At 45.1% G+C, this 26,955-nt stretch overlaps 1 protein-coding gene across 3 annotated transcripts in view; it reads left to right on the top strand.

The window, feature by feature from the left end:
- Positions 1-26,583, top strand: part of NEURL1 (neuralized E3 ubiquitin protein ligase 1) — a 162,978-nt gene extending 136,395 nt beyond the window's left edge. For all 3 annotated transcript variants that reach the window (XM_054832549.1, XM_054832550.1, XM_054832551.1), the window contains exons 4-6: positions 8,173-8,853; positions 22,042-22,188; positions 23,617-26,583. In XM_054832549.1, coding sequence (XP_054688524.1) covers positions 8,173-8,853; positions 22,042-22,188; positions 23,617-23,858 — 1,070 coding nt within the window. In that variant the 3' untranslated portion in view covers positions 23,859-26,583. The remainder of the gene's footprint in view (positions 1-8,172; positions 8,854-22,041; positions 22,189-23,616) is intronic.
- Positions 26,584-26,955: the final 372 nt, after the last annotated feature.

Raw genomic sequence — 26,955 nt, 5'->3', positions numbered from 1 at the left:
TTATCTGTACTAGTGGTACAGCATTGACAACCCATGACAAGAAATCCGTGATAATCCCAGTAAGCCAAGGGAGGATATTTATCATAGAATCATAGAATCATAGAATGGTTTGGGTTGGAAGGGACCTTAAAGATCATCTAGTTCCAATCCCGCTGCCATGGTGCTCCAGCCCTCTGATCATCTTTGTGGCCTCCTCTGGACTTGCTCCAACAACTCCATGTCTTTCTTGTACTGGAGACCCCAGAGCTGGATGCAGTACTCCAGGTGGGGTGTCACGAGAGTGGAGTAGAGGGGGAGAATCACCTCCCTCAACCAGCTGGTCATGCTTATTTTCATGCAGCCCAGGATATGGTTGGCTTTCTGGGCTGCAAGCACACGTTGCCGGGTCATGTTGAGTTTCTTGTCCACCAGCATCCCCAAGTCCTTCTCCTTAGGGCTGCTCTCAATCCATTCTCCACCCAATCCACTCTTGCCCTGACCCAAGTGCAGGACATTGCACTTGGCCTTGTAGAACTTCATGAGGTTTGCACAGGCCCATCTCTCAAGCCTGTCATGGTCCCTCTGGATGGCATCCCTTCCCTCCAGCGTGTCAACCACACCACGCAGCTTGATGTTGTTGGCAAATTTGCTGAGGGTGCACTCGATCTGACTGTTGCTTTGTCCATGTTGCTGACAAAGGTATTAAACAGCACCAGTTCCAATACCGACCCCTGAGGAACACCACTTGTTACTGGTCCCCACTTGGATATCAAGCTGTTGACTGCAACTCTTTGAGTGCGACCAACCAGCCAATTTCTTATCCATGGAGTGGTTCATTCATCAAATCCATGCCTCTCCAATTTAGAGACAAGAATGTTGTTCAGGATAGTGTCAAATGCTTTGCACAAGTCCAGGTAGATGCCATCAGTTGCTCTTCCCTTATCCCCATCATAGAAGGCCACCAAATTTCAGGCATGATTTGCCCTTAGTGAAGCCACGTTAGCTGTCACCAATCACCGACTTATTTTCCATGTGCCTTAGCACAGTTTCCAGGAGGATCTGCTCCATGATCTTGCCTTTCAGATTGCAATGAGCAGGAAGCCAAAATTTGCATGTAGCCACTAACTCCTGCTTTAACCATGGGAATGCAGACAAAACGTGTGTTTTCTCTCCATTGACTGTGTGGTGATACCAAGCTTGTGGTTTCCATACTGACCATTGGGATCCCATAATGGATGAGGAGTCCCAAGTAGGTTGAGCTTTGAGGTCAGAGGAGCAATCTGCACATGGAAGCAGAGGATCAGCAGGTAGAGAATGAGGCATTGAACAGAGAGTTAGGAAATGAGAGGGTGTACCGTGGAAAATGGGGTGTTCTTGTCGTGCACTGGGTTAAACCCCAAGAGGTTTCACTTAAGAGCTCTGCCAGAGGAGTCATCTATCCCCTTGAACAGCTTACTCCATCCCACAGTTTCCAGTCTATAAAATAAGAACATTAATTCTTCCTGCCTCCCACTCAGCATTTATATATCCTTTCTGTTTACATGATGAGGAGTGTCTTCTGCTGCAGAGCCCCGCAGCTGAGTCCAGATCTCAGATGCTGTTTGCTCCGGAGCAGATTTTACTGTCTCTTAAAGAGCAGCCTGAGCATCTTACATATATAGCTGGTACAAGTGAAATTGTCTGTTGGCTGTAGTTTTGCATATATTCCTGTAAGCGTGTGCTAAAAGAGAGCCAGAGCAGTGAGAGCAGAAGGAAGCAGCTTTGTTTTAAATGGGATATTTATACTGTCAATGAAATAGAGACATGCACATATGCAGGTATTGTATAAGTAGGTGTTTACTTTACTGACATCCTTGATTTGATGTGGGCGTTTTCGAGGAGAAGGAATGGTTGATCTGAGGCAGTAACTCAGGCAGTTTGATTGCTTGGTTGTTCATAAAGGGAAATGTACTTTGTAGAAGTGAATTCCTAAGTATATGGCAAAGGAGTTTTTTAGTCTGAATCATTCCTTTGAGGGATTTTAAACATTCGCCTCCCACATGCTACAATAACACTCTAAAAGTGGCTTCATTCGGCATGATCCGAGAAGCTGCATTCTGACACCTGATGGTTCATGAGAAATAAACACAATGGAGTGGTCTCGGGTCATTTAAATTCAGGATTTAACAGTAACAAGAGGGAGGGGAGCATCACAGCAGAAGCACCCACCTGGGAGCGTGGGTCTCTGCAGCGTTATGCTGAGCGCGGCAGAGCCCGGCCTCCTCTCCAGACCTCACACGGAGAGTACAAGTTTGCAGAAAAACAAATAGTTTTACAAGTGTCTGCTCAGACACATCGCCAGCAGGCGAGAGCACTTTGGATGTGTTCTGTAAGCGGAGCTTCGCCTCTTAATGACTGGAAGCGTGGCCTCAGCTTTCTTCACTTCTCAATTTTTCTCCTGTGTTTATTTTAAGTAAGGGTGATTTTCACTTTCCTGTTTGCTTAGCTTCTCCTGGTACAATAAAACAGTTAAGATACACGTGACAGAGCCTGAGAGACCCTGGAGCAGTGCATCTCACGGTGGTGAGGATGTCTCAGACACCATGAGTACAGCAGGCTGCATGAAGATCTCCTTCCAGTTGCCCTTTAGTTTGGGTGGATTTTGAACCCAGGGCCACTCAGTGGTTCTCCAGACCCAGCCACGGCTGCTCTTCTTCTTACCAGTGGAGGTGGTGCTGCAGACTGGGTGCCATACACACATTGGGCAAGCTGGTAACCAAAAGGGTTTGTGAACGGGTACTGCTCCTTGCCCCCAGTCACAATGATCTTCATCCTTCTTTTAGGAGGGATAAATGAGAATATAATTTGTGTCCATTTTACTGAATTTTCGCTCCTCAGTCACCTTAAAGTACATAATAAATTGAGCTATAAACAACATACAGAAATTGTTCCGGTTACTTCTGCACCGAAGCATGGCAGTTCCCCAGCAGTATACATCAGCTTGATAGGACCGAGTCATCAAGGGAGCAAAGATTGCCACAGCACGACACGAGCAGAGTTCACAAGACAGGCAGCTGAGCTGGGATTAATACCTGCACTCCCACGATGGGGAGTATGAGGCTGTGAGTGACAGAAGGTTTCCAGAAACACAGGTTCATTTCTTGTCTTATGACTGGTTGCTTTTCCCAATTGCCTTTGAGTGCAATGTTATTTTATGGCGTGGTACATCTGCCTCATATTTCAGACACATCTCCCTGCAATGTCAAAGTCTTGCCAAATGGACTGTTAGCTGCATAAGTGTGCTGTAGACCATGGAGGAGATGGCGCAAGATTCCAGGTGTTGGAAAGCCAGCTGTTCTCCCTGCAAAACCCCACGTGACAGGCAGTGCTGATGGTGGGAAAAGGAGCCTTCATCTGTGTTCCTGAGCAGGAATGGAGCCCCTCCAGTGCGGTGGGAATAATACAGTATACATCCTTTTGCAGTTGTATACTTATATAGAATGTTCTTGTGGGGCCACTGACTTCAAGATGTCTTTTTGGTAGCTTAGCACCTCTGAGGTTCCTCGGTCACGGAAATTATACAATGAGCACCAATATTCACTAAAAATACTACTATCCAGTGAAGTAAGGGATTAAGAGAAGAAAAATGCATTTGTGAAGAAATAAAGCAAAGAACAGAAGGAATGAAAGAACATGGGGCTGTGCACGGGAAGGGAAGGAATATGCCAGCATGTTTCTGACCTTACCAAATTTTTTTCTCTTTTCTGAGTAGCTGAGGACAGAAATGTTCTCTAGACGCAAGGAATGACTGAGTTGTTCCTTGTTTTCTCAGCATTTCTCTCTCCTGGGTTGTAATATCATTAGAAAGGGGATAGATTCTTAGGTTTCTGAGTCCCCAAATTTTAAGGGTTTTTTTTTGGTAGTAATAAGTCTCAAGTTTGATTTATTTAGACTAGGTTTTCCATAGCTCATTCTGCAGAGAGGTTGCAGCCCTCATACTCTGAAGAAATACAGTTCATGTGAGGCCATAGGATTGCACCAATCTGAGAAAACTCATCAAGAGGAGGAGATCTGTGTCCTTAGAGCTTGCAGTTAACTACTGGACTCTGCAAGTCTCCAGCATGTGTGTGCGTGTGTGCTGAGTCTGCTCTGCTTTCCCCGATTCTGTACAGGTGTGTGAATACTGGCTGCTCATGACCTTGGGAAGTCAAGCCTTCAAGCGGTGACAGACAGTACTGAAAAAGAGGAAGGAAATAATGATTTGACAGTCTGACAGCAACACATCCCCTTCGGGTTTGTGTGGGGCTGAGATGATCTCTGCATGCTGGTGGTTAGAAATGTTTGTGTTTGGATGTGCATGTAGCTATATGAAATGTGCATGTGTGTGAGATCTATAACAAATAGTATACATACTATACATGTTTAAGGAAATAGATGATTTTAAGAAGACAACATTTGGCAGTGGTTCAAAAAAAAAAAGGTGGTGGTGAAATACTTCTGATCTGGATGCAGCGACTTACAGCTGTATCTGCCTGCTCACCAGCTCCTTGTAAGTGCTATTGTAAAGTGTTACTGCAGTTTCATTGAGCCTGCACGAAGCAGGAGGCTCCTCCATGCTCTCTGAGCAGGAAAACAGAGCTTTGAAGAGTTTGAGGAACATACTTCAAGTTAATTTTCTGTGTAAGGCATCAGCTGCTGAGAAGCTAAATTTTGCAGATAAACCATACTAAAGAGGAGGAGAAAACAGAAGACAGCTGAACTGCTCAAGTGCCCTTCAGTTCTACCTTGCAACCCCTGTTCATTTTTTTCTTGAACAAAGCCAGAAAAAGATACAAATGGATACGTGAAGTTCAACATCTTGTACAAAAATGCAGTGTCTCAGATTCTCCAACTGAGGAGCAGAAAATTTGTATTAGAAATCCTTTCCACTTTAGCTGTGTCTATATTGCTACCAGAAAGTTTAAGTCTCTAAATCTGGCATTGGCACCATAAGTGCACTGAGGTAGAGCTCAGCAAAACCTCCCTGGAAAGCAACCTGGGCAGCCAGCCTGCATCGAGCTGCCGTGGTCGTGGCCCGTTTGCTGGTGGTACCCCAACCAGCTGGGTTAAAGTTTGCTCTGGTGACTCAGTGAGTGCTATGGTCTTCACTCACGAGTCCATCTATTCACACCCAGGGAGGTCTCTCACCAGGTGACTTTTCCCAAAGAAACACTGCCAACTGCCTTACACAGGAAATTTTAAAACCTTGAATATTTAATAAGAAGGGATGATTTCCAAATTCTTCAGGCTGAAGCCGGCTGATCTCCTCAGTAATGGGTCGTTGGATCCATTTTGTATTTTATAGTCTCATCACATAAAGCCATTTCATCTTTTTGATGTGTGCTCCAGGTTTGTCTGCAAACATAAATGTGCCTGAATACTCCTACCTGGAGAGTCCCTCCTTTGTAGGCGTTAAAGGTCAGTTGTGAATGTTCTGCAGGAGCATGGCTTGTGTTAAGGGCCACTCCAGCACGAACAGCTTGGTCTGTGTTTATAAAGTGACAACTGGAGCTTTAGTGGAAGAAACTAACTTGTTCCTGGGTATCTTCTGAGGAAAGCAACTGCTCAAAGTCACCTCATTTGTTTCACATTTCACTAGAATTTTTCTTTCCTAGCCCTTGGCCATTATTGGTTATTTTGGATAAATGGCATTCCACATCTCTTCCAACTTACCTACCGCCTCAAAAGATGAATCTCGCTTTTGTTTTACTTTATATTCAATGGGATTTTTTTTTTTTTCTTCTTTGGCTGGGTATTTTGTGATTTATAAAAACATATAGCCCTGGAGCAGACCAGCATCTCTTAGAGACTCATCTCTCTAAATTTTCGCAAACCCACTTCAGATACCAGTAAACCGCAATCCTTTCTTCCATGGGTATTTGCAAACATTAATGAACTAAGTATCACAGTCAATCCCATATGTTTGAGACATCTTATCCCTTATGTGGCCAGGCATCTGAGCTACCGATGAATTTAAGTAAAACAGTTGGATGTGTAACCTTGGTTTGCTATCACTGCCATGTGTCTTGTGTGCAGAAGAACTCCATCTCTCTTAACCTCTTTTCAGATGGAAAAAGATATTTTGTCCAGCAGCCAAAGGGAAATGCAAGCATCCTGGTGGAAAACAAGCTGTTTCAAAACCCTGGCTGCAAGCCACCCACACATCACAGTTGTCATCCAGGCTGCACATGCATAGTTACAGGGAATAAAATAGAGAAGACCTTCTGTTCCTATTCCAAAAGGTCTCTACCCATTCACCTATACCAAAAGATCGTTGTCAGCTGCCAGTATTAATTTGTTCTCCTGTGTGGGTTTCCAGCCAAAGGAGGGTAAAATAAGTTGAATTCTATCCAGCAGGAGCACTTGCAATGCAAATGCTAGCCCATATATTACAAAGCATTAATGCGACCCACTTCTAAATTACTCGGGGTAATTTCTGATTTTATTTATTCCTCCTTTTCTTTAATTAACTTCTGTGAAGAGAAGCTGAAATACCAGTATGGGAAAAATCAAATATGAGAAACAAAGCCCATTTTTATTTTGAGACTCTGCTTCCCTTGTAATAGCAGTTTATTTAAAGAGGAGCCTGGAATAATCCAGTTTAAGCAAAGCAAAGAGCTCTACTGAAGCCAAACTGTGTGTGGGTGTGCTCTTGTCAGGGCTCCCAGAAGAGGAGGGCAGGAAAGTCTGTTAGTCAGACCTCAGATATTGCAGGAGATGTTGGTTATTCAGTAGCTGGCATTTTTCCTTGGCACACCGGTACAGGGTCACTACTCTGGTGTACTGGGAGAGGGTGCATCCCATCGGGAAAATCCTCAGATAACCTGAGTTCCTGCTCTTTTATTGTTGTAAAAGAAAATCCCGAGGATACGTGGCTGGAAGAGGTGCCCACCTAGGTCCTAGCGGGTGGGTTAGGAACGAGTCTCTGCTCCTCTGCCTCTTCTTGTCGTTCTACTTTGTGCCGTGTTTGCGGCCGGTGCCGGGCTGGGGTCTGGCCGTGATGTTTTGTACCACCTGCGGGCGATTGGGTTGTACAGGGTGGTCCCACCTCATGTCCTTTGGACCCAGGCTGGAAGCCAGAACAGTCTTCAGGCGTAGCTCCCGCAGAGGAACCGGCAGTATGCGTCATAGCGTGTTACAGCATTTGCAGAGAACTACTCACATGCTCAATTTTCTCACAGTGAATTGTCTCTTGATGCCATGGGCCCCTCAGAGTTCAGAAAGTCAGGCATAAGTATAAATCTTTGCCTTATCTCAGCTTACTTTTATAATCTGTTTAAATAATGTTTTTTCTCAGTATATTGCTCTTTAAAATTTCTATGGCAACAGCGTAGCTAAGGATATGTTAAATAAAAGTAATTTAGGCATTAAAGGGAGGTGATTATGTTCCTTAGAAAAAGAATCAGTTAAATTGATGATTAGCTCTTGAAACAACAGGTGAGACTAGCAAAGAGGATAAGGTGCAGTTCTGTTTCCACTGGTGGATTTGAATGTGTAAGCATCATCTTTCTATGTTACATATCCGTGGATTTGATTTTTAATTATTTGGCTTGGAGATAATAAATGATTATATGTTATTTATAGAAAACTGCACATTCCCAAGTTCTGCACTATGAAATCCATATCTGTACTGGTTTGCAGTGAGCACCAGAACACTAATGATTAATTGTATTTGGGAATATTAATTAAATTTCATATGATGATAAATAAATTAGAACGGAACATAGCATTTGTTTTAAAATAAAAAAATGTGTAGTTTGATATTTATTTCCTAAATGTATGGGAATTACTGTAGACAATAAAGAGGGCATGAAATCTCAGAGCCTGTATAGATATTGATTGGTATGTTCAGGGTGTATTTCAGATATTTACCCTCTGCTTCCCCTCTCCAAGGAGATCCTCCCCTGGTCAATTCTTTCCATCGATTTTTGAGTCTGCCTGCTCAGAAGCTGAAAATGGTGATGCTGGTGGGGAAAGTACAAGAACAGCAATCGATTGCAAATACATTTTATGATACTCTGCTTCCGTATTTTAAAGGGGAAAATTTATTAATGGCAGCAGGTCTCTGATTTTCCCTTTTAAACGTATCAATCAAACCGATAGCGATTTGCAAATCCCTGGATGTTTCCATTCCCTCTGAAGTGACCCCCTCTTTTGTTTGCTCTCTCCCTGCAGACAGTGAAATCATTCCTCCCGACTGCCTGCGGCCCCGCTCCTTCACCGCCATCCGCCGGCCCTCGCTGCGGCGGGAGACAGAGGACACGCGCCTCTCAGTCAGCCTGTGTGACCTCAACCTGCAGGAGGAGAACTTCCACGTGACGGCCACCACGTGCCCCATCCCGCAGAACTCCCTCAACTCCCAGCACTCCCACCTCCTCCCCTCCCAGCTGGAGAGCGACCTCCGCTTCCACCACCTCCGGGGACCCCATGTCAAAATCCTCGATGACCAAACCGTGGCCCGTCTGGAGCACGCCCGGGAGGAGAGGACTTTGGTTTTCACCAGCAGACCCCTTCGGATCAACGAAACCATTTTTGTCAAAATCAACAAGTCCAATGCTGTGCGTACGGGGACGCTGTCCTACGGGGTGACGTCCTGCGACCCCAGCACTTTGCGTCCCAGCGACCTCCCCTATAACCCCGAGTCCTTGGTTGACCGAAAGGAGTTCTGGGCCATCTGCCGAGTCGTGGTGCCCCTCCAGAGCGGAGACATCCTGGGATTTATGGTGAATTCAGATGGCGAGCTGCACTTGAGTCACAACGGTGCCGGCACTGGCATGCAGGTCTGCGTGGACTGTTCCCAGCCCCTCTGGATGTTCTTCGTTTTACACGGCGCAGTCATACAAATTCGATTGTTAGGTATGTCAGACCTCCTTTTTCCAACCCTTACACATGAGACAGCAAGGGGGGGATACATCACAGGGGAAGCGCGGAGGGAATGAATGACTCCCTTCTTGCTCTAGGATCAGGTGCAAATTTTGTTTTTTTTATAAAAGGAGAAAAAAACAACCCACGAAGTCACATACATGGCAGATGGATATGAGTTGTAAGACTTACCTCTTTGCACTTCTCTAGCGTCCTTCACTTGATGGTCTCAAAGCTCTTTTCAGATAATGAATTAAGCCTTGGAGACCTCCATTAAGTACAGATGAGTCACCACTGACCTAGGAGAAGCAAGGAAGGGGGAGGAGAGGTGCTTTGAACTGAGCTAATGTAGGGCATAGCCACCAGGAAAAATGAGATCCAATTGCCTTCGCTGTGTGTTAGCTCTCTGGCGTGACCGATTCCCCAAAAGAGCAGTCCCCTTGCTTTCCCCAGGCTCGTATGTGAGAGGCAGGCTAGCAAGCGGAGAGGAAACCCTGTGCCTCATGATCCCAGCGGGGCACAGACCAGCACAGCAGGAGAGGGGTTTCCTGGTCCTCCAGCCCTGCTTAAGGTGGTGTAGCTCATACAGAGTGATGGACCTCTGAAGAGCTGACCTCTTTCTCTTGATATTTTTGTTCTGGTTTTAAGCTCTGTTAATGGAAATACTTCATTTAAATGCTGAAAGTCATGCTTTGAAGGTGTGGAGGGGAAAACATTGAAATAGCATTTGCTCAGGATCAAATTTATTTTTGTATGTGTGTGTATATTGGACACAAGTTTAGGATGTGTTTGGCCATGAATTTGGACCATATCATGGTTATGCTGGTGTCGGTGTCAGAAAGTAAATGATGGATTCTGACAACATGATGTAATTCCTGGTATTCCTCTAATTGGAGATGATTTTAAAATTCTCCTTTCATGTTCATACTGTTCTATTCATATAACTTTACATTTACTTATATTCCTTTTCACTTCAAATCCTATTAAAATGCCCCTCTTACCCAACAGGAAAAAAAATGCCAAACCCAAAAGCCAACCAACACCTCCTTTTTTAGGATTTATAGACAGTCTTTGAAGATAAATCGTGGTGAACACACACCTCTGTCTGCAGGGTCCAGTTCACCTTAATCACAGTATGAAATGCCCTATATAATTTGCTTAAAGTTGACCATAGGCCTATGCTGTAAGTGTTTTGTGGCTGTTAAAGGCTTACAGATGACAAATGTAATACTGCAATTTATTTCCAGGAGCGCAAGACTCAATCCCTGATAATTCAGCCTGATTACATTTGTTGTGTGTACTGTACATAATCCATGGCCAGCTCTGCTCTCCACCAACATGTCGTTGTGATAATGGTAGGTGAAGTCAAACAGATCCCAGTAAAGTAAGAGATTAAATGCCCCTGTATACGTTAGAAGGAAAACATCCTCAGGTCATTGAGCTGCTGGTAAAACTAAGTCATTGTCCAGTGTTTCCTTTCATATGAGATCACTCATTCTGGCAGTTTTTGCACAAAGTGAATAGTCTGCAGTAGGTCCTGAAACGGGGCAGAGAGGATGTGTCTCACCAGAGGGACAGAATTCAACAGGACATGGATTTGAACACAGGTCTTTTGCATCCTGGGCAAACCTCCTGCTAAGAAAATAATTTCCTAGAACCTGTGTATGTCCTCTCTACCTGCTCACAAGTTCAGCCCTAACCAGTGTACTCTCAGGGCATGTTTTATATAAATCTGTGTTTGGATCCATGCAATGAAATCTGCTGAGTTTGGAAACTCCTCACTACCTGTATTTGTGACTACATAACAGACTTTTCTGGCCTTGGTCATTGGAGGAGAAGCTAAAAATGGACTATTGTTCTTCAGTGAGATGTAAGTGAAAGGAACTGGACTTGCTGACCTTGCCTCTCTCAAGGAAAGGGTAGGACCCTGCTGAGCGTACAGCTTTATCCACGTCAGCTTGGGCAGCAAGCTGCTATCTCCCTGCTAAAAGCTATGAAATTGGAGCTTGCCTATAGTCTTTAACAGGTATTAAAATACAAATAGAGCTTTTCAGACCTGTGTTTCCAGTATAACAATGCTGGGAGCGGTACAGTCCCAGTATCAGTACAGTGCAGCTGCCCAGAGAAGAGTGCTGATGCTGTTCCAACACTGCACATCTCTGCAACTGCAGCAATTATATGGATCAGCAATATTCCAACAGAAGGCAAAGAAAATAATGAACTCCCATCTCTAGCCTTCGCAACATTCTTAGGGAGGTGATGTGCACTGTTTGCACTGCAGTGGAACAGATTATGGTGCTTGCCATAATATCTGTCATTATAATATTAGAAAATGTAAGAAGAATATAAAAATGTTCATCTTTCTAATGACAAGCTCCATCTTCAGAATGCAAACAAGACTAATTTTGTGTGATCTATCTTTTGTAGTTTGAGCTTTATATCACAGGAGAAGACATGTTTATAGTCATCTTTTTCTAGTTTTAATGGAAACAGTGAAGTTCCATATCCTTGAAAGAAATGAGACACAAATACTGCAAGAGGCATAATTGTACCAAACCTATCTCAAACAGCAGATGTCATTCTATTTCTGGGGGCATACCATTATTAGATTAATCAAAGCAATGCTATGCAGCGTTAAGGGAACATCAGCCCTACAGCCAACTATAAAATGAAATGCAAGTTGCTGGTTTTGCTTCCTCTTCAGGTTTTCTGTTTCATTTGGAAGATGGAGAAGGTGGAGAGCAGCAATGCTGCTCTTGCACCTAAAGAAGGTTTATTTTTGAGTCAGAGGACAAGGCAGCTCAGGGTATTGATCACTGGATACTACAATTAGTTATTTGGTCCTGACCCAGAGCGGGACCAAGCTCAGGTCTCTCCTGGCTTGTGGTTTTACCACAGAAGCTGACATTTGCTGACCGCAGTTACTCAACACTGTTGGGGATACAACATTTATTTCCTAATCTAAATATCAGGGGAGACCATCTCTACCCCAGCTGATGGTCTTACAGAACTCTGTAAGAGTAGAGGGCAGGGTTTGATAGTAAAGAATTCTGACTTCTGTTTCCATCTTGTCAATCTAGCATCACATACTGGCAATATATTTGCTGTAGAAGAAATAAAAAAGTAGAAAATAGAGATGAGGTTGGAAACACTATTTTTCTTTATGTCACCCCAGCAAAAGGAAAATAAATGAAACTCATGTACCTCTGTAGCCTATAGAGGCCACAGTCATCTGTAGTGGGAGGCAGAAGGATGTCAGTTTGTTGCAAAGAAAAGGTTAAAAGGCAACTTGACCACATGGAAGGAAGATAAATGAAGGAGGAGGGCACTTTAATGTAGCAGATAATAGCATAAAAAATATCAGGCTGCTGGAAAATGAAGGGACACAAATTTAAATTAAACATAAGTGAGGGTAATTAACTACAGGAACCAGCAATTGAGGGAGGCAATAGATCTTTTTGTCAGGGTTGGAAGCCTTTCTAAACATTTTGTATGTAAAGCGCTGGTCTTAATTCAGAAATTCTGTGGGTTATGCACATAGGACAACCAAACAGAAACCCAGAACATTAGGCATGTAGAAATGAAACAGCCTTTGCATATCCTTTAGGAATTCCATTAGTTCAGGCTTGGGTTGGTTTTTTTCAGGCATCATTCCTGTACAGTCGACAAAACCAACCTATTAAATTTGATTTACTGCTTTCAGCTTTTGCTGGTAAGCATTTCAGCTCACACACAGTTTTATCGACAGCTCTGAAAGGTTGAAATGAGTCAGTCTGGATACATTGGTCTGGTTTTGGTCTGGTTTTGGTGGTGTAATTCATTTATGAAGTAAAATTGATCGACTCCATAAGGTTTTAAAATGTATGACTCATGTCTGGAGGAGCTATCACAGCAATAAGTTTATATATTTAGTATTTGGGGATCCAAATGGTTGGGGATATTCTTTCATTTTCTTTTGTTTCAGAGTGAATCACCAGCATGTAAAACCATCTTCTTTTGTCTCCTTTATTTTGTTTTGTTTTGGTTGGTTTTTTGTTGGTTTTTTTTTTTTTGGTGTGGTTTCCCTTGTGAATTTCATCTGTTCCAGTTTTCTTTTGGGCAATGAAATAACATGTTCCATCAACAGTCATACTAATGAAGCTGAGTTGCCAACGTATATGTGTCTTTTCTATCTGTGCACTTCAATAACTCCAGCCCCACCAGAACAGCTGCACAATATTGCAGCTCTCTAGATGTCTCCTAATGCTGGCCAAGAGTCTGCATTAGACCTGAAGAAAACACCCCAAGAGCCAGCATTTGGTGTGGGTGAGTCTGTATTCACATCCGTGCTGAATAACTGCAGAGGGTGTGTGGGCTAAGCTCTCCTGCCCTCTTTACCATGAGCACTGAGTTGCGGCTCCTACTTAGCTGCCCATTGCAAGATAGTTATAAAGCAATTGTTGCTGAGGTTTCCATCCTTCTTTCAGACTTTCTCGAAATTGGTCAACGAGCTCAAAACTGGGGAGGCGAGGAAGGAAGAGCTGGCCAGTTGCTCCCTGACTGGCCCAGGACTCCAGCATCCCACTGCAGAGCAACTGTCTCTTCCAAAACAGTTCTCCACTCTGGGTGCAGTTATATACTTACTTTGCACTTAGAATTAACTGCAGCAAGCAGGCAAAACATCTAAATGATCTTTGGTGTGTACAGTTGTTACACACACTGCCCGTGGTGCAGGCAGCAGGTACAGATTGTAGAAAAGTCCCTCACGCAGGCAGGGAGAATCTGGGATTTTGGTTCTCCAGCTCCAAATTTATAAGCTTCTCCTGCCTGAGAGAAGCTGACTAGTTCTTTGCAGTAGTAAATCACACACCCTTATTTCTGATCTCAGAGGTGGCAAGTACCCATTTGGGAACTTGATCCTTCTCCACCTCGCTTCGTTCCAGTGACATGGAAATTGCTGAGTTAAATACAGCACAAGAGAAACCTGATAAATGCGTATCATTGTTGCACAGAAATGCATATAATGAATTGCTTCCTTTAACAAGTGCTCAACTGGAAGTGCCTCAGAGTTTTATTGCCCATGTTGTTTTTTTTTTTTTTATTTTAGAAACATTTCCCACTTGTATGGAAAATTGACTCATTAAGCTGATTGGTATCTAACAGGCCTGTGTTGTGTGACACTTAACTGCCTGGAGTTCCTATGCACTGCAGGGTACCTGGTATTTTATGGGATTGGGGGGAAGGAAGACAGTTAATATTCAGTCCCTCTTGGAAAGAAATCCACTTGTATTAATTGATGCCTCTTCATAAACCCTCCTATCATGCATGGTTTTATCTTTCATCGCAAGTGACGTACACATTCCTGATGTTAAGTTGTAAGAGCTGCACAAGAGCATTACAGTGTCCGTAACTTTGGGGCTTGATTCTAGCACTGCACAGGGCTCTCCATTCATGTCTTGGTTTATATTCATTGTTTTAAAGGAGAATTAGCACAAAGGAAAGCTGTTGTGTTAGAGAGGGCAGGTTGCTTAACAGCTCGTGCCTTGGAGAACTGCACAGTCATGGAGAATTGGATACAGTCAAATGCTTGTCCCTTGTGGTCAGTGTCAGCGATGTCGGAGTTAATACCTGCTTCTGGCACCTTTGTACCAGCCAGCTAAAGATCTCATCACATGTGACACATAATTAACCCATACTTGCCACGGGCAAGTGAGGGAGCATTAGGCTGTGTACTGAGGTATCAGCCAGCAGCGGGGTAAAGGTTGGGTAAAGCAAGCGGGTCTCCTCTAAGCGAAAGCCACAGGGCTTGCAAATGTCTTGTCCTCTGCACGCTCTCCTCCACAAGAGCAGAAATGATTATCATCACTAGGATAATAAGCTATCCCTGGCTGCAGTGAGATGTTCATAGTAAGTGATGTATAGATTTCCCTTATCTCATAATGTTTTTGCCTGCCTACAGTGAATATAGAGGATATGGGATCATATACCAGCCTCTTTGAATTGCAACTTGTCTGTCAGGACAGATAAAATCTGCCTATTCTTTGAACTAACACTGGCATGACTTATTCTGGCTGCCATGAGAGTGACATAGCAGACTAAACTCTTTCTTTTCCTTCTTTGTCAGATGCCTTTTTGTCCTGCAGAGTGTCCCACAGAAATTCAGGGCAGTGCTGGCCAAGAGAAGTGAAAGTATTTGTTTCCTGTGTGTATCTGCCACCCTATTTATACATGTCTGTCTTGGAGAAGCACAGAGCTTGGAGGTGCTGGGTTAGGCAGCAGTTTTCTTTTTGCTCACAGGACCACTTTTGCTGTGGTCTCCGAGATACTCTGAGCCAAATGGCCTTTTTGAGATGGAGCTGAAAAAGGTGCTGCTATGAACAGAAGCATTTTTGGTCAGGGTAATTAATATCTGTGATCTTTTAATGGGCTCTTTGGTTTGTTTTTCTTAAACAAGACGAAAGCTCCAACTCTCATTTTTCATGCGGTTCAGCTACTCAATCCAGGCTTCTTTTTTTTTACCTCCCATTTATCTGTCTGGGTGCTTTGTTGGTCTAGTATTTCTCAGGATGAGAGATGGAGCCCTGTTAGAGGCTCTTTCCTTTTAATTCAGCTAGATGTTCATTGCATGGTATCCATGCCATCAGGATTTTGCAAGATGAAGTGCTGAGTAGCCGTTGAACTTCACCTGTCAGGTCAGGAAAGATACCTCGTAAGTTTGCTGCATGCTCTTTGCTGTCAGACAGCACATTGGGCTTGGGCTGTGAGAGCTGCTGGATCAAAAACTTCTGTGGTGTCTGGAGCTTTCGCATTTCTCCTGCTTAACTGGAGTGTGCATATGACTGCAGGAGAGTAATAGATGTGCTGGTGCCCTGCTGACCTTCTGGACACAGCAGACAGCAATGCTCCAGTGAAGCCATACGGTACACTCCTTTTCTGATCCACGTGAAAGTCTGAACTGTTGTTCTCCTTGTGGGTTGGATCTAACTTCTACTTCCTCAATCAGTGGTTGTCTGACATCCATCTGCCAACACAAGCTTTATGGTTTTGCATGCAAAATCTGCCAGGCTGCTTTTTGACCTATTTCCGGACATTTCTGTAGCATAATGCAAAATCCCTTATGTTTTCATGGGCTTGTAAAGAACAAAATGTAATATTGTTCTCTTCAGAACAGTTTTAAAATCCCCCAGGAAATACTTGAATGCAAAAAAAACCCCCCATGGATCACCAGCTGATGTCAGTCACCTGAGAGGCAGAGATGAGTTGCAGCATAGAGACTGGGCTCTGAGAGCATAGCTGGCCAAAAACCATTGAGCCCAACGGGAAGGAAGCTCTGGTTTCTGATCAATGCAGTATTGTTCCCATCGCTGTGGGAACATAACAAATGGCTGTGTAAATACATGTATTTTAGAGCATTCAGAAGTCATGGATATGCTTACATCCTTCCCTAACATTATTGTTGATCTTTAACTACCATGTGCCCAGGCAGCAACAGGTGCTTTGTTCCTTTGTTTTAGCATGATGGATTCAAAAGTCCCTGTTGGGCAAGACCTGAGTGGCCCTGGGGAACAGAATAGTTCTCCTGCAGCCTCGGCTGGAGGCAAGAAAATGTGGTAACGTGCAGAAATGTATATTTCTGCTCTTTGGAGCAGAGAACACACTGTGGGTAGGGCTGTTATTTTAGTATTGAGACTGTCTTGCTGAAACCAGGTTTGGTATTTGCAGCTCTCTCTAGAGCTGATGGAACATTTGCATTAGTGAAAAACAGTTACTGAAATAAAACGTGGAAGCATTTAGCTCTTGCAAAGCTTGTCTTGATAAACTCACCTTTTAGTGGATGTGCCACTGATGGAATACCAAGGTTTGTAGTATCAGTGTGAAGGGACATCAGCCTGGGGAACATCCAAAGAAAGAAACTTCATCTTTCTTTCTGGGAGAAGACAGAGAAAAGTACCCAGGAGATCTGAGTACGCTGTGTTTGGCCACTAGGTTGCAAGATCAAAAGAAGGTTCAGAAGGTTCAGGTTCCAGGTTCCCCACTGCATCTTCAGTATGGGCTTTTGCTCTTGTAATATGCAAAACAGCTGTGTAATGCCACCAGTCTGCATTCTCTAATAGTTTAAACTATCTCTCTACCTTTTTCTGAAATGAGAGAATGAATAGAAGAAAAAAATAAAGTGGGAAAGTTCTACACAAGCTACACTCATGACCAAAAAAAAAAAAAAAATGTATGTAGGAGATTTTCCAGTAAAATAATAGTAAGGACCAAAATTGAGGTCCCAGTCCTACCAGTCTTGCACCTGGTTATTTATCAAGGGCATTCACATACTAGTGGTCCGCATAAAGCCAAAGATTAAGCAAAGATACAACTCTTCACAGGGTTAAGTTGCTCTAGTATCCAGTCTCAGCAACGTCACGGCTCACTCAGACTGCAGCAGCCCACGTGTTTGGGACAGACCTCCATAGGCAGATGTTCACATGAGCTCAGTAGCCACAATTGTGCCAGATTTTTTTGGAAGAACCTCGATCCTATTTAGATAACAAAATCAATGGCCCTGATACGTTGAGGGTGTTAAATGTGAAAATGGAGCAGTTTTGGAGATAGGGGAATTATTTTAGCTAAAACAGGCTTAAAAATCTGGCTCCTCACAAAGGGAAATCAAATTGAGAGTTTTGAAAGGCATCTAAACGACTATGACTGTCAGGTGCCCAGTGCTCACTGGACTAAAATGTATGAGAAGTGCACAGCTCTCTTGAGCACCCTTAAATATGCCAGTTGAAGGCTGCAGCCAGGTTTCAGCAGCCGTTCTGATCTTTTCCACTGTGTGCTGGAAGCTCTGGGACCTGTGAATGGATGGAACAACATTGAAAAAAAATCTATCAATACTATGGGTAATTACCTGATCTTTATTAGCTGTCCTGTTTATGCAGCAAATGTGTTACAAAAAGAGAAGGGGCTGTCAATGTGCTCCACATGATACTCAGCATATGGGCAAGTCAGTATGTTGCATAAGACTTTATCTTCCTTAGAAACTGTGGCAGGAGGCTCCCATATTTTGTCTTTTAGGTACAATGTTGAGTTAAGATCCTGGCATAGTCCTTAAGATGGGTACAGGTAAGGAAAGCCCATTAAAAAGGTGATGATGATCAAACAATGTGGTTATACATTATTTTTATAATGCTTGTGAAATAGGCATTAAGAGCCTAGACAGGTAATGCAACTAGCAGGGGGTGAGTGAACCACCTGAGATGGTGTTTGATATTGCCAGAAAGCATTCTAGGGGCAGAAGTCATGATATCATTCCTGTTTGCAGCCAGCAAACACTGAGTAATGCTCATTTTTTTCTTTTCTTCCTTAAAAGTGAAGTGTCCAGACTATGCAATACATCATTTACACATCAAAACAGCAATTTTCAGCCTGTGTAGCCTGGTTTCTGTGAGACTTCCACAAGCACAGTCCCAGTGCTCTAATGGAAACATTGTGAGGGCCACAGCTGCTGTCTTTGGTCACAGTTAGGATGTTCTATAAAAGGGCAATTATGCATACAGGTAACTACTCTCATAAAAATCATAAATGCTCGATGGGATCCCAAGAGACTACCTGCTTCACCTTCCTGGTCTTAAAGAGCACTGATGATGGAGATGTCATAGTCTCTCTAGGAAGTCTGATTGCTTTACAGTGCTTCACTATCTACATGTCTAACCTGATTGCCTTAGGAGCCTGAACCCATGATTTCTTGTTTTATCCAGATCTTTCACGAAGAACAGATTGTTTCTTCTCTCTTTTTAGCAGCCTGTGAAATATGTTGCCATATTAAAATCATAGAATCGTACAACATTTTAGGTCAGAAGGGACTCCTGGGAATTACCTAGTCCAACCTCCCACTCAAAGCAGGGCTAACTTCCAAGTTAGCACAAGACCATGTCCAGTTGAGTTTTGAGTATTTTCAGGGACAGAGATACCACAGTACCTCCAGGCTCCTGCTCCCGTCCTTGACCAGCCTCGTATGACCCTGGATTGGCACAACCTTTTCGTAACAGGACAGCGTTGTTGATTTATGATCATCTGGTGACCTCCAGCAATCCCCAGGCCTTTTTCTGTAAAAGACAGCTGTATTTGTATTTGAGCGGACTAATTCCCTGTCCTGTATTTGGGTAGGTGATTATCTCTGCTTAAATAAGTGCTGCATTTTGTATTTGATCATATTGAATACCATCCCATTTATTTCTGATCCTATTTCCAGTTTGGCAAGACCATTCTGAATTACAAACCTTTAGCATATTAGTGGCCTTTCCTGGCATGATGTTGTCTGTACATTGCATGGTAATACCCTCTTCTACTGAACGTATAAGACGCTTTCCTTTTGTGGGTGGACATACAGGTTTGTTTATTTGCACCTCTCCCGGAGTGATGACAGAAGTACAGAGAAAGAGTCAATCGGCATTGAATTTTGCTAATAATTGGACTTTGCAAAGATGAAACAGCAAAAGGAATTTATTCAAAATCCATTTAAAGGTGATTCCAATGTGTTTGAGATCAAGCATGAGACAAGTTAGCAGCGGAGACAACTTATCTTTGGGCTTTACGGAGAGGAAGAATGTTTCTATTATCATTATTTAAATTGATTTATTTAGACTTATTTAATGTTTTAAAATCATGGTTTGAAAGCTAGCTCTTGGTGGGAGCTCTGTGCACACAATGAGCATGTTTGGCCTTGAGCACATGTATCTGGTTTTAGTTAAGCCAAGCTGGCCACACTCATTCCACCCTGCACGTGATCTCATTCCATGCTCCTTGTCATGGTATCTGCACACCATCCAGCAATATATCAACAGCGTGAGTAACGTGTCTTATGTTGATTATTCTGTCACCAAGGGAGAAGTGTGTCTTCTCTGGTAGGGAACTCAGATATTCTTAAACAAAGCTCTATAATTATGCTGGAGAAAAGTCAAGAGCTGCGCCTTGTGTTAGGAGAAAGAATTGGGAAGGTGTGCACTGGCTCTTGGGTCTTGGGTTAAGGCCGTGTTGGGCCACAACCAGAGAATTGTAGTTTCTGCACTGACGAGCTCTTGTTGCACTGCGGAAGGCCGTTTGCACTGCTGCCAGCATGCTTCATCAGCTCATACTCTGTGACACTTGGGCTACCTTCAAATTCTCCTACTAACCCGGAAAAAAATTGTTCTTAATAGTCTTTATTTTGCATTTAATGAAATGACCAGGTTGGTGTTAAAAATGCAATGTGCTGTGTGTCAGCCGAATGGAAGAAATGTCTGCAGGCTGCAGGGAGGAGAGGGAAAGCTTGAAAAACTTGTTCAGCTGCTCAGTGTTCATATTTGTTCTGTGTGCAGTGAACGAGCTGAAATCTTTGCCCCTGCTGGGCCTGTTTACAGTGTGCATTACCCACAGGGCAAGTTTTCTGCTACAGTCATCTGTCAGATTGGAGGGGAATGGCCGTTGCTAGTGGTTGTCATTAGAGGCTGCATCATTCTCTTTGCATATTTACTGAGCTAAACTCCAGCCTCAGCTCCCGTCCATGTGATAAAGGAGGTGCCTCTCTACAGCATCTCAAGCGTGAGAGCCCCAAAGCCCTTTATAGAGGCTAATTCAACTTCAGATTTGGCCTGTGAGCAAAGCACTTCTCATTTGAAGGGGGGTAAAGCTGAGGGACTGAAGGCTGAAGTGAATTGCTTATTGTCCCGTACGCAGACCTCAGAACAGATTTCAACCCAAACATGACCACCCTTAGTCCCTGTGCTACACTTAACTTAAACTGCTCAGTCTTGTTCTGCTAAAAAGGGCAGGAGAATCTGGCATTGGCTGCTGCTGTGCTTTTTTTTTTTTTCCCCACAATCCACAATTGGCGCTTGGAGTCCCCACTTCCCAGGTTTGGTCCTCCTTGGCTCAGCAGCCTCCCTGCAAACAGCAACTGAAGGACCTTTCTGGCGCACGGGGTGTTCCTGGCCTCCTACTGCTGCTTTTTCTCTGGAGAGTAGCTCCGACTCATCAAGGACACTGCGGATCCAAACCCTCTGTGTCTCTCGGCTCCTTATATGGTAACATGAAGAAGTCTTTGCATTTTAGTTCTGATTCAGAGTTACCCTGGTTGTCTTCTCAGCTGGTGAACTAGAAACTTTAACTTTAAAGCCATAGGCAAACTAGTTCTTACCACCAAGAGACCATACCTTGGTTCATGCACGTGTATACCGCTGTCTCACCACCATCTTACTGAAGACCAGGCTGCATTGTCAACAATGAAATTCCCCTACAAAACCTTTGCAATGGTTATAGTTTTAAGCATTTCCATTTTTTTCCCCTTCTGGAAGGGGCTTTAATATACTTGTTATTATAACAGCAGAAGAAAGAGGCTGAGACGGAGGGAGGGTGCCAAACAGGCTCTGGGGCAGAGCCGGCTTTTCTAGCACACTAACACAAATGTGATGGTAGGCAGTGAGAGCAGGAGGTAATGGAGCTGGGGACACCTAGAATGGACTTAGAGGCGCTGCAGTCTTGATCCATCACACCCAGGCATGCAGGGAGTGGAGAAAATGTTCCTGAACAGAAGAGAGGTGTCCTTGTTCATCCCAGAGCCAAAGGCATTTTGGTAACATCCCTGCCTCTGACAGAAGCCATCCTACAAAAGAGGCAGAGCAGTGAGCAGAGCTTTTTCCTGATTGCGAAAGCCTCATATTTGTCTCTGGGAAGTCTTGAGGGACTTTGCACAAATTTGTTGGAGCCTGGAATGATGTAGGTTTGCGCCGTGTGAGCAAAGGGTGCTTTGATGAGGTGATCTGTTCTTGTGCTGGTGTCCAGCCCACCCTACTGCAAGCCGTGTCCTCCCTCTACTGGCCACAAGCCCATCGCTGGATATAGTGCTGAAGGCATATATAAGCATGAAACCATAAGGAAAGTAAGTGCTCTTAATGACTTGAGACATTTAAGGGCAGAAACAAAGGGTTATGATGGCTAAATGGGCTCCAGCAAATTTCAGGGGCTGTGGGAGCTCAATGTCTCTTCAGGGCCAGCTGCTAGCATTCACAAAGATCTATGAGTTTGGGTTTTTCTTCCTTTATCTCTTCCCTAGATTACATGCTGATGAGACACAAATCCGGACAAGCCTTGAGACCTGCATCCCCTGCCACATATCCCCAGTGCCTTGTCAGCCCCAAATTTTAAAAGTAACTGTCGGTTTCTTTTCTTGTGGTGCAGGTTCCACCATATTAGCCGAGCGGCTGGGGCTGTCCACACCAAGCTCGCCCACATCGACACCCAATTCCCCCACTGTCCTCTGCAGCGGCGTCTCTGACCCCATATTGTCTACGTGTGGCTCTGGCCCCCTCTGCAGCTCTATCAGTGGTAAGTGTGGTGGGATCCCCCGCTGCCTTTTCCATTCCCTGCCCGCTCCTGCACTGCCTCCCTTCACAGTCTCACACTTGTCTCCCAGAAAGACTCTAAAACCACAACGATCAACAGAGTCTCCCGTCAGCTCCCCCAGGGAGAAAGGGAGAGCCTCAGCAGAGGCTATTTTCAGTCTGTTTTATGTGGAAGCCGCTTAGATGCCTAGACAGCAATATTTCTCCAACCCTTTTCATCATGAAAGGTCCCAAGGGAGGGAGCAGAGTTTTTGTTACGTGCGTGGCCCTGTGATGCACAGCTCCTTCTGGAGAGCTGCGTGGCAGTGACATGTTGCATGCTAGCTTAGACTGGAGCTACGGGTATGCCTACAGCCCCCCCCCTTTCCCTCTCCACATGCCTTCTTTAAACTCTTCAGAAAAAGGCAGTAGTGATATTTCTAATATGTCAATAAATTCCAGTAAGACTTAGATAAATGTACATGCAGTAAAAAAATGATAGGCTGTTCTGCAGCATTTTTAAAACCCCAGGCACCTGCATGATCCCAAGGCATTGCTGGTAGGATATATAACTTACCAAATCATTATCATTGTTGTCCAAACCAAGAGTGTTTTTCACTGAAAGTACCTACCAGACTCGAGTCTAATAACTGGTGACAGCAAACATTCAGATTTTTAATGGGTTTTGGGGGAAAAAAAATAGAAATTTTCTCATTATATTGCTACCTCATCTGGTTTCATTGACGAGCCCTCATTATGGATGTGCTGTGAGCATGTAGTGTAGATATGGTGCTTAGGGACATGGTTTAGTGGGGGACTTGGCAGTGCTTGATGATCTTAAACGTCTTTTCCAACCTAAACATTACTGTAGCCCCTCATAGCTCTTGAAGCAATGACCCACTATGAGCTAGATGCGATCCATGCAGGTATCACCCCACCCCTGTCCTGAAGGATCCACACACACAGTGATTTCTAGCCATTGTGGTCCTACATCCCTAGATCAGCCCTAGAGATGAAGCACCACTTTTCTTGGGAGCTGCTGCCGCCATGTGCCACCTGGCCTCTCCCTTTTCAAAGCAGATAGCTTGATCTGCCCCTCCTGATTTTTCCTCCTTTGTTACTGTTTAGACGGTGGTTTGAAAACATGAAACTGCTCTTTGTCCCTGCTGCATGGGAACAGCTGTCTCTTGGTTTGCTCTACATGGGCAGCAGATCCCAGCAGATGCTGCCTTTCAGCTGTCCTGAGTCTTGGCATGTGAACCAGGGCTCAGTGAGTGGGACAGTAGGTGACAGGAAGGACTCCTGATCCTGGAACATCCATTTCTGCTAGGGCATGGTTCCTCCCTCTGTAGCTGGCTTCAGGGCAGAAATTACTCTAGGATGTCAAAAAGCCTTTTAAGCAGCATGAGCGACCCTGTTGTTTGTGTTTCAGGCACAGCTCCCAACTCTCCGATCAGCTTGCCCGAGTCACCCATCTCCCCATCCGTCTCAGGGCCCTGGGGAGATGAATGCACCATCTGCTACGAGAACATGGTAGACACGGTCATTTACTCCTGTGGACACATGTGTCTCTGCTATTCATGTGGGCTGAAGCTCAAGAAGATGGCCAATGCTTGCTGCCCCATTTGCAGACGGGCCATCAAAGATATCATCAAAACATACCGCAGCACTTAGAGCAGCAGCAGATGCTGTGGTGGGGACTGTGCAGGTGGGGAGGAGGCTTTGAAACAACACAGGTCTTGGCCTCTATTCATCATCCAGGAGATTTGAAAACCATCACCCACCACCCCCCGATCCTCTTTTCCATGGACAAGAGACGAGACAAGCTTAGGCGCTGCTCTTCTACCCTCCAGGAAAGCCCTGGGGCTGAACTCCAGTGCGTCAGGGAAGTTGTGATGGACTACTCTCCCTCGTGGATTTTAAACTTTATCTCAAAAAAACACAACCAAACAGCTGGTGCAATCATCCCTTTTCTACACCATGCACAGCAGAGGGAAGTCTTCAATGCTTAGCAGGAGCAGCAAGTGGTAAACGGTTCAGTGCTACACATCTCCTTCCAGAGACACCCCGCGTGCAGAGGACAGCTTAGCAGAAGAGGAGAAACAAGCAACACGTTTCTGTGTATAACCAGCCTGACTGTAGGAAGCCCCTTAGAAAGGATGGAGCGAGGCAAGCTTTGACCCAGCAAACGAGGTGCAGTGAGCACATTCACAGCGGAAATACTGGGGCCAGTGCAGAAAAGGACCCAGGATTTGTGAAGCAAAACCCACCCCCGTGCCCGCAGGCAGAAGAGCAGCCCCATAGCAGCCCCTCGAGGGCTGTCCTCTGCTGCTCCCTTGCTGGTTTGGCAGCCAACACTAGCACTGGCCTTGCTCCCTCCCAGCAGCATCCAGCCACCTCCTGTTGCCATCCCATTGCATGACGAGCAGCTCTCAAACCCTACCACCATCGATCTGCTGTGGCTTGTCCTGAATGGTCTCCACCCAGCACGAGGGATTCGGCAGCATCTCTGCCCCTGTGGGCCTACCGGAGATGCGTCTCCCTCGCCTTTCCTCCTCCTACCATCCAGACAGCACTTGTGAGGGAGAAAATAAAAGGGAAAAAAAAAAAAGAAACAAAACCCCCAATCCCACTGGGGAAGAATGTATAAACCCACGCGTCTGCGGGTTTCATTTACTGGTAACTTTATCACTGTGCTTTAAGACAAAACCAGCCAGGTGGCACTCAGCCCTTCACAGCCAGCCCGCCGGCAGGACATGGCTGTCCTTACACATTAGGAAGAGAGGAAAGAACAAAAAAAAATAGCTTGAGGGGTTTGGTTTGCTTTGGTTTATTTAAATAAATCCCCTTCCTTCCTGCCCCTGTTGGGAACCCCGCTGTCCTCATGGAGGGTGCCTGCAATGGCAGCCCCCATAGTTGCTGTGACAAGGGCTGCTCCGCCATGGCCATTGGCCTGGCCCAGGGCTGCCAGCCCTTGGCCCCAGGCAGGATGGCTCTGCAGCAGCAGGAGCTGCCTGTCTCCCCTCCGGCCCCATCCTGCTGCCTTCCAGGGCCACGTGGGAAGAAGAGATGGGGAGCAGGCCAGGGTGCAGCAGTGTTCGCCCTGCCATGTTGCCCGCCGGGCTGGGAAGGCCATGGAGTTACATCCCTCCTGCCAAGCCTTTTCCTGCACCTCAGCATATGGCCACTGACAGGACACAGGGCGACAGTGTAGCATAGAAATAAAAGCATTTAATATGCGTGGCCATCTGCTGCAAGGGGGCATCATGTCCTCTCCAGGCAGCTGGTGGGTGAAGGAACACTCGCAGAGACTGTTCCTGAGAATGCCTGGAAAATAGGTCCTTGCCCTGTCCTCTGGAGGAAGTAAGAGAAGCTACTAGCTGGAGAGCGCATGCAGAGCCTTTCTCTAAAGGCGCCGCCATCACTGCAGCCTACCATGGGGGTCTGCAGCCACCCCCAGCCCACTCCGGTGGGCAGTACTAACTTGAACGCTGATATTCTGGTTACAGGGATTTATGTTATTTCTTTGCATACCTCTCACGTACAGCCCTAACCCTGCCCTGCACTCTAGGTTGGCTGTCAAAAGCCCCAGGGCACCATGGCTCCTGTGCCCAGACACCCTGGCTGACGAGTGGGAGGAGGCCAGGTTGGCACAAGTTGGGGGTCACAGCAGTCATGCCAGGAACACAGCTGGTCTGCAGGCATGCAGCCAGCCTCCAGCTTGCCTGAGGACAGAGCTGTGACCAGCAGACAGAGGAAGCCTGTTGCAGGAGGGAAGGAACCTAAGGGGTAGAAAGGTGTTGACAAAATAGTGGATGTGGGAAAATGTGCAATAAGCAGCCTCCCGAGCCTTCACCACGCCAGTGGGACTGGTTCCCCTCCACGCAGGGCAAGCCAAGGGGTACATTTTATTTTTCAAAAAACTCCATCCATGGGTACCAGTGCAGTGGTGTGAATTCCCTTTTCACCTTTCACATTCAGAGTGTTTTAATATATAACTGTGTTTGTTTTACTGTGGACCAAACTCTAGGCGTTAGCAGAGGCTGAAAGCATCCGCCAGCATCCAAGCTCAAAAATTGGGGTTAAGTCCTGCTCCCAGCATCAGCTGGCCTCTGGTTGTGAGCAGGGAAGAGAAGAGCAAGGCTCTCTCCAGGGAGAAAAAAACAACAACAAAACCAAAACCCAAACAAAAACAGCAAAAGCAGAAACAGTAACAACAATCCTAACCTTTTGTTTTGTTTGATTGGTGTAGGTTCCCAGGTACCTCTGTGTTCTTGTGTCATTTGCATTTCATTGCTTTACTTTAAGATGTTTTGTGTTCTGTTTAAAGAGAAGAATAACTCATTGTGAAAAATTGGATAACTGTGATTGTGAATAAAGTTGATTTAGGTATTCTGCAGCAGCATGAGCAGCTGAGTATTTACCATTTCCACAAGTGTGGCAAAAGACAGCAAGCAGTGCCACGGTGAGAGGTAAGAGCACTGGTGCTATGAGAGCCTCTTCCTTGGGGGGAGCTGGGTGGAGAGAGCTCAGGCTTTCCTTCAGTCCTTGAGGATGAGGGGGTATTGACAGCTGGTCCCCAATGGACCCCATACTCACATAAGGAATAAAGGAAGCCACAAAAAGTAAAGCAAGGACTAACCACATTCCTGCAGCTTAAGCCCCATGCTCCTGAGCCTCTTCACACCCTCCCCAGAGCGAAGCCACAGTTGCTTTCTTCTCATGGCCTTGTTTGTACAGTCCCCTGAGTGCCTGTGACCACCAAAAAAAA

The sequence above is a fragment of the Grus americana genome, chromosome 7 (assembly GCF_028858705.1).
Source record: "Grus americana isolate bGruAme1 chromosome 7, bGruAme1.mat, whole genome shotgun sequence".
Taxonomy (NCBI): domain Eukaryota; kingdom Metazoa; phylum Chordata; class Aves; order Gruiformes; family Gruidae; genus Grus; species Grus americana.
The sequence above is the reverse complement of the archived record's forward strand: the minus strand, read 5'-3'. Positions and strand labels throughout refer to the sequence as shown.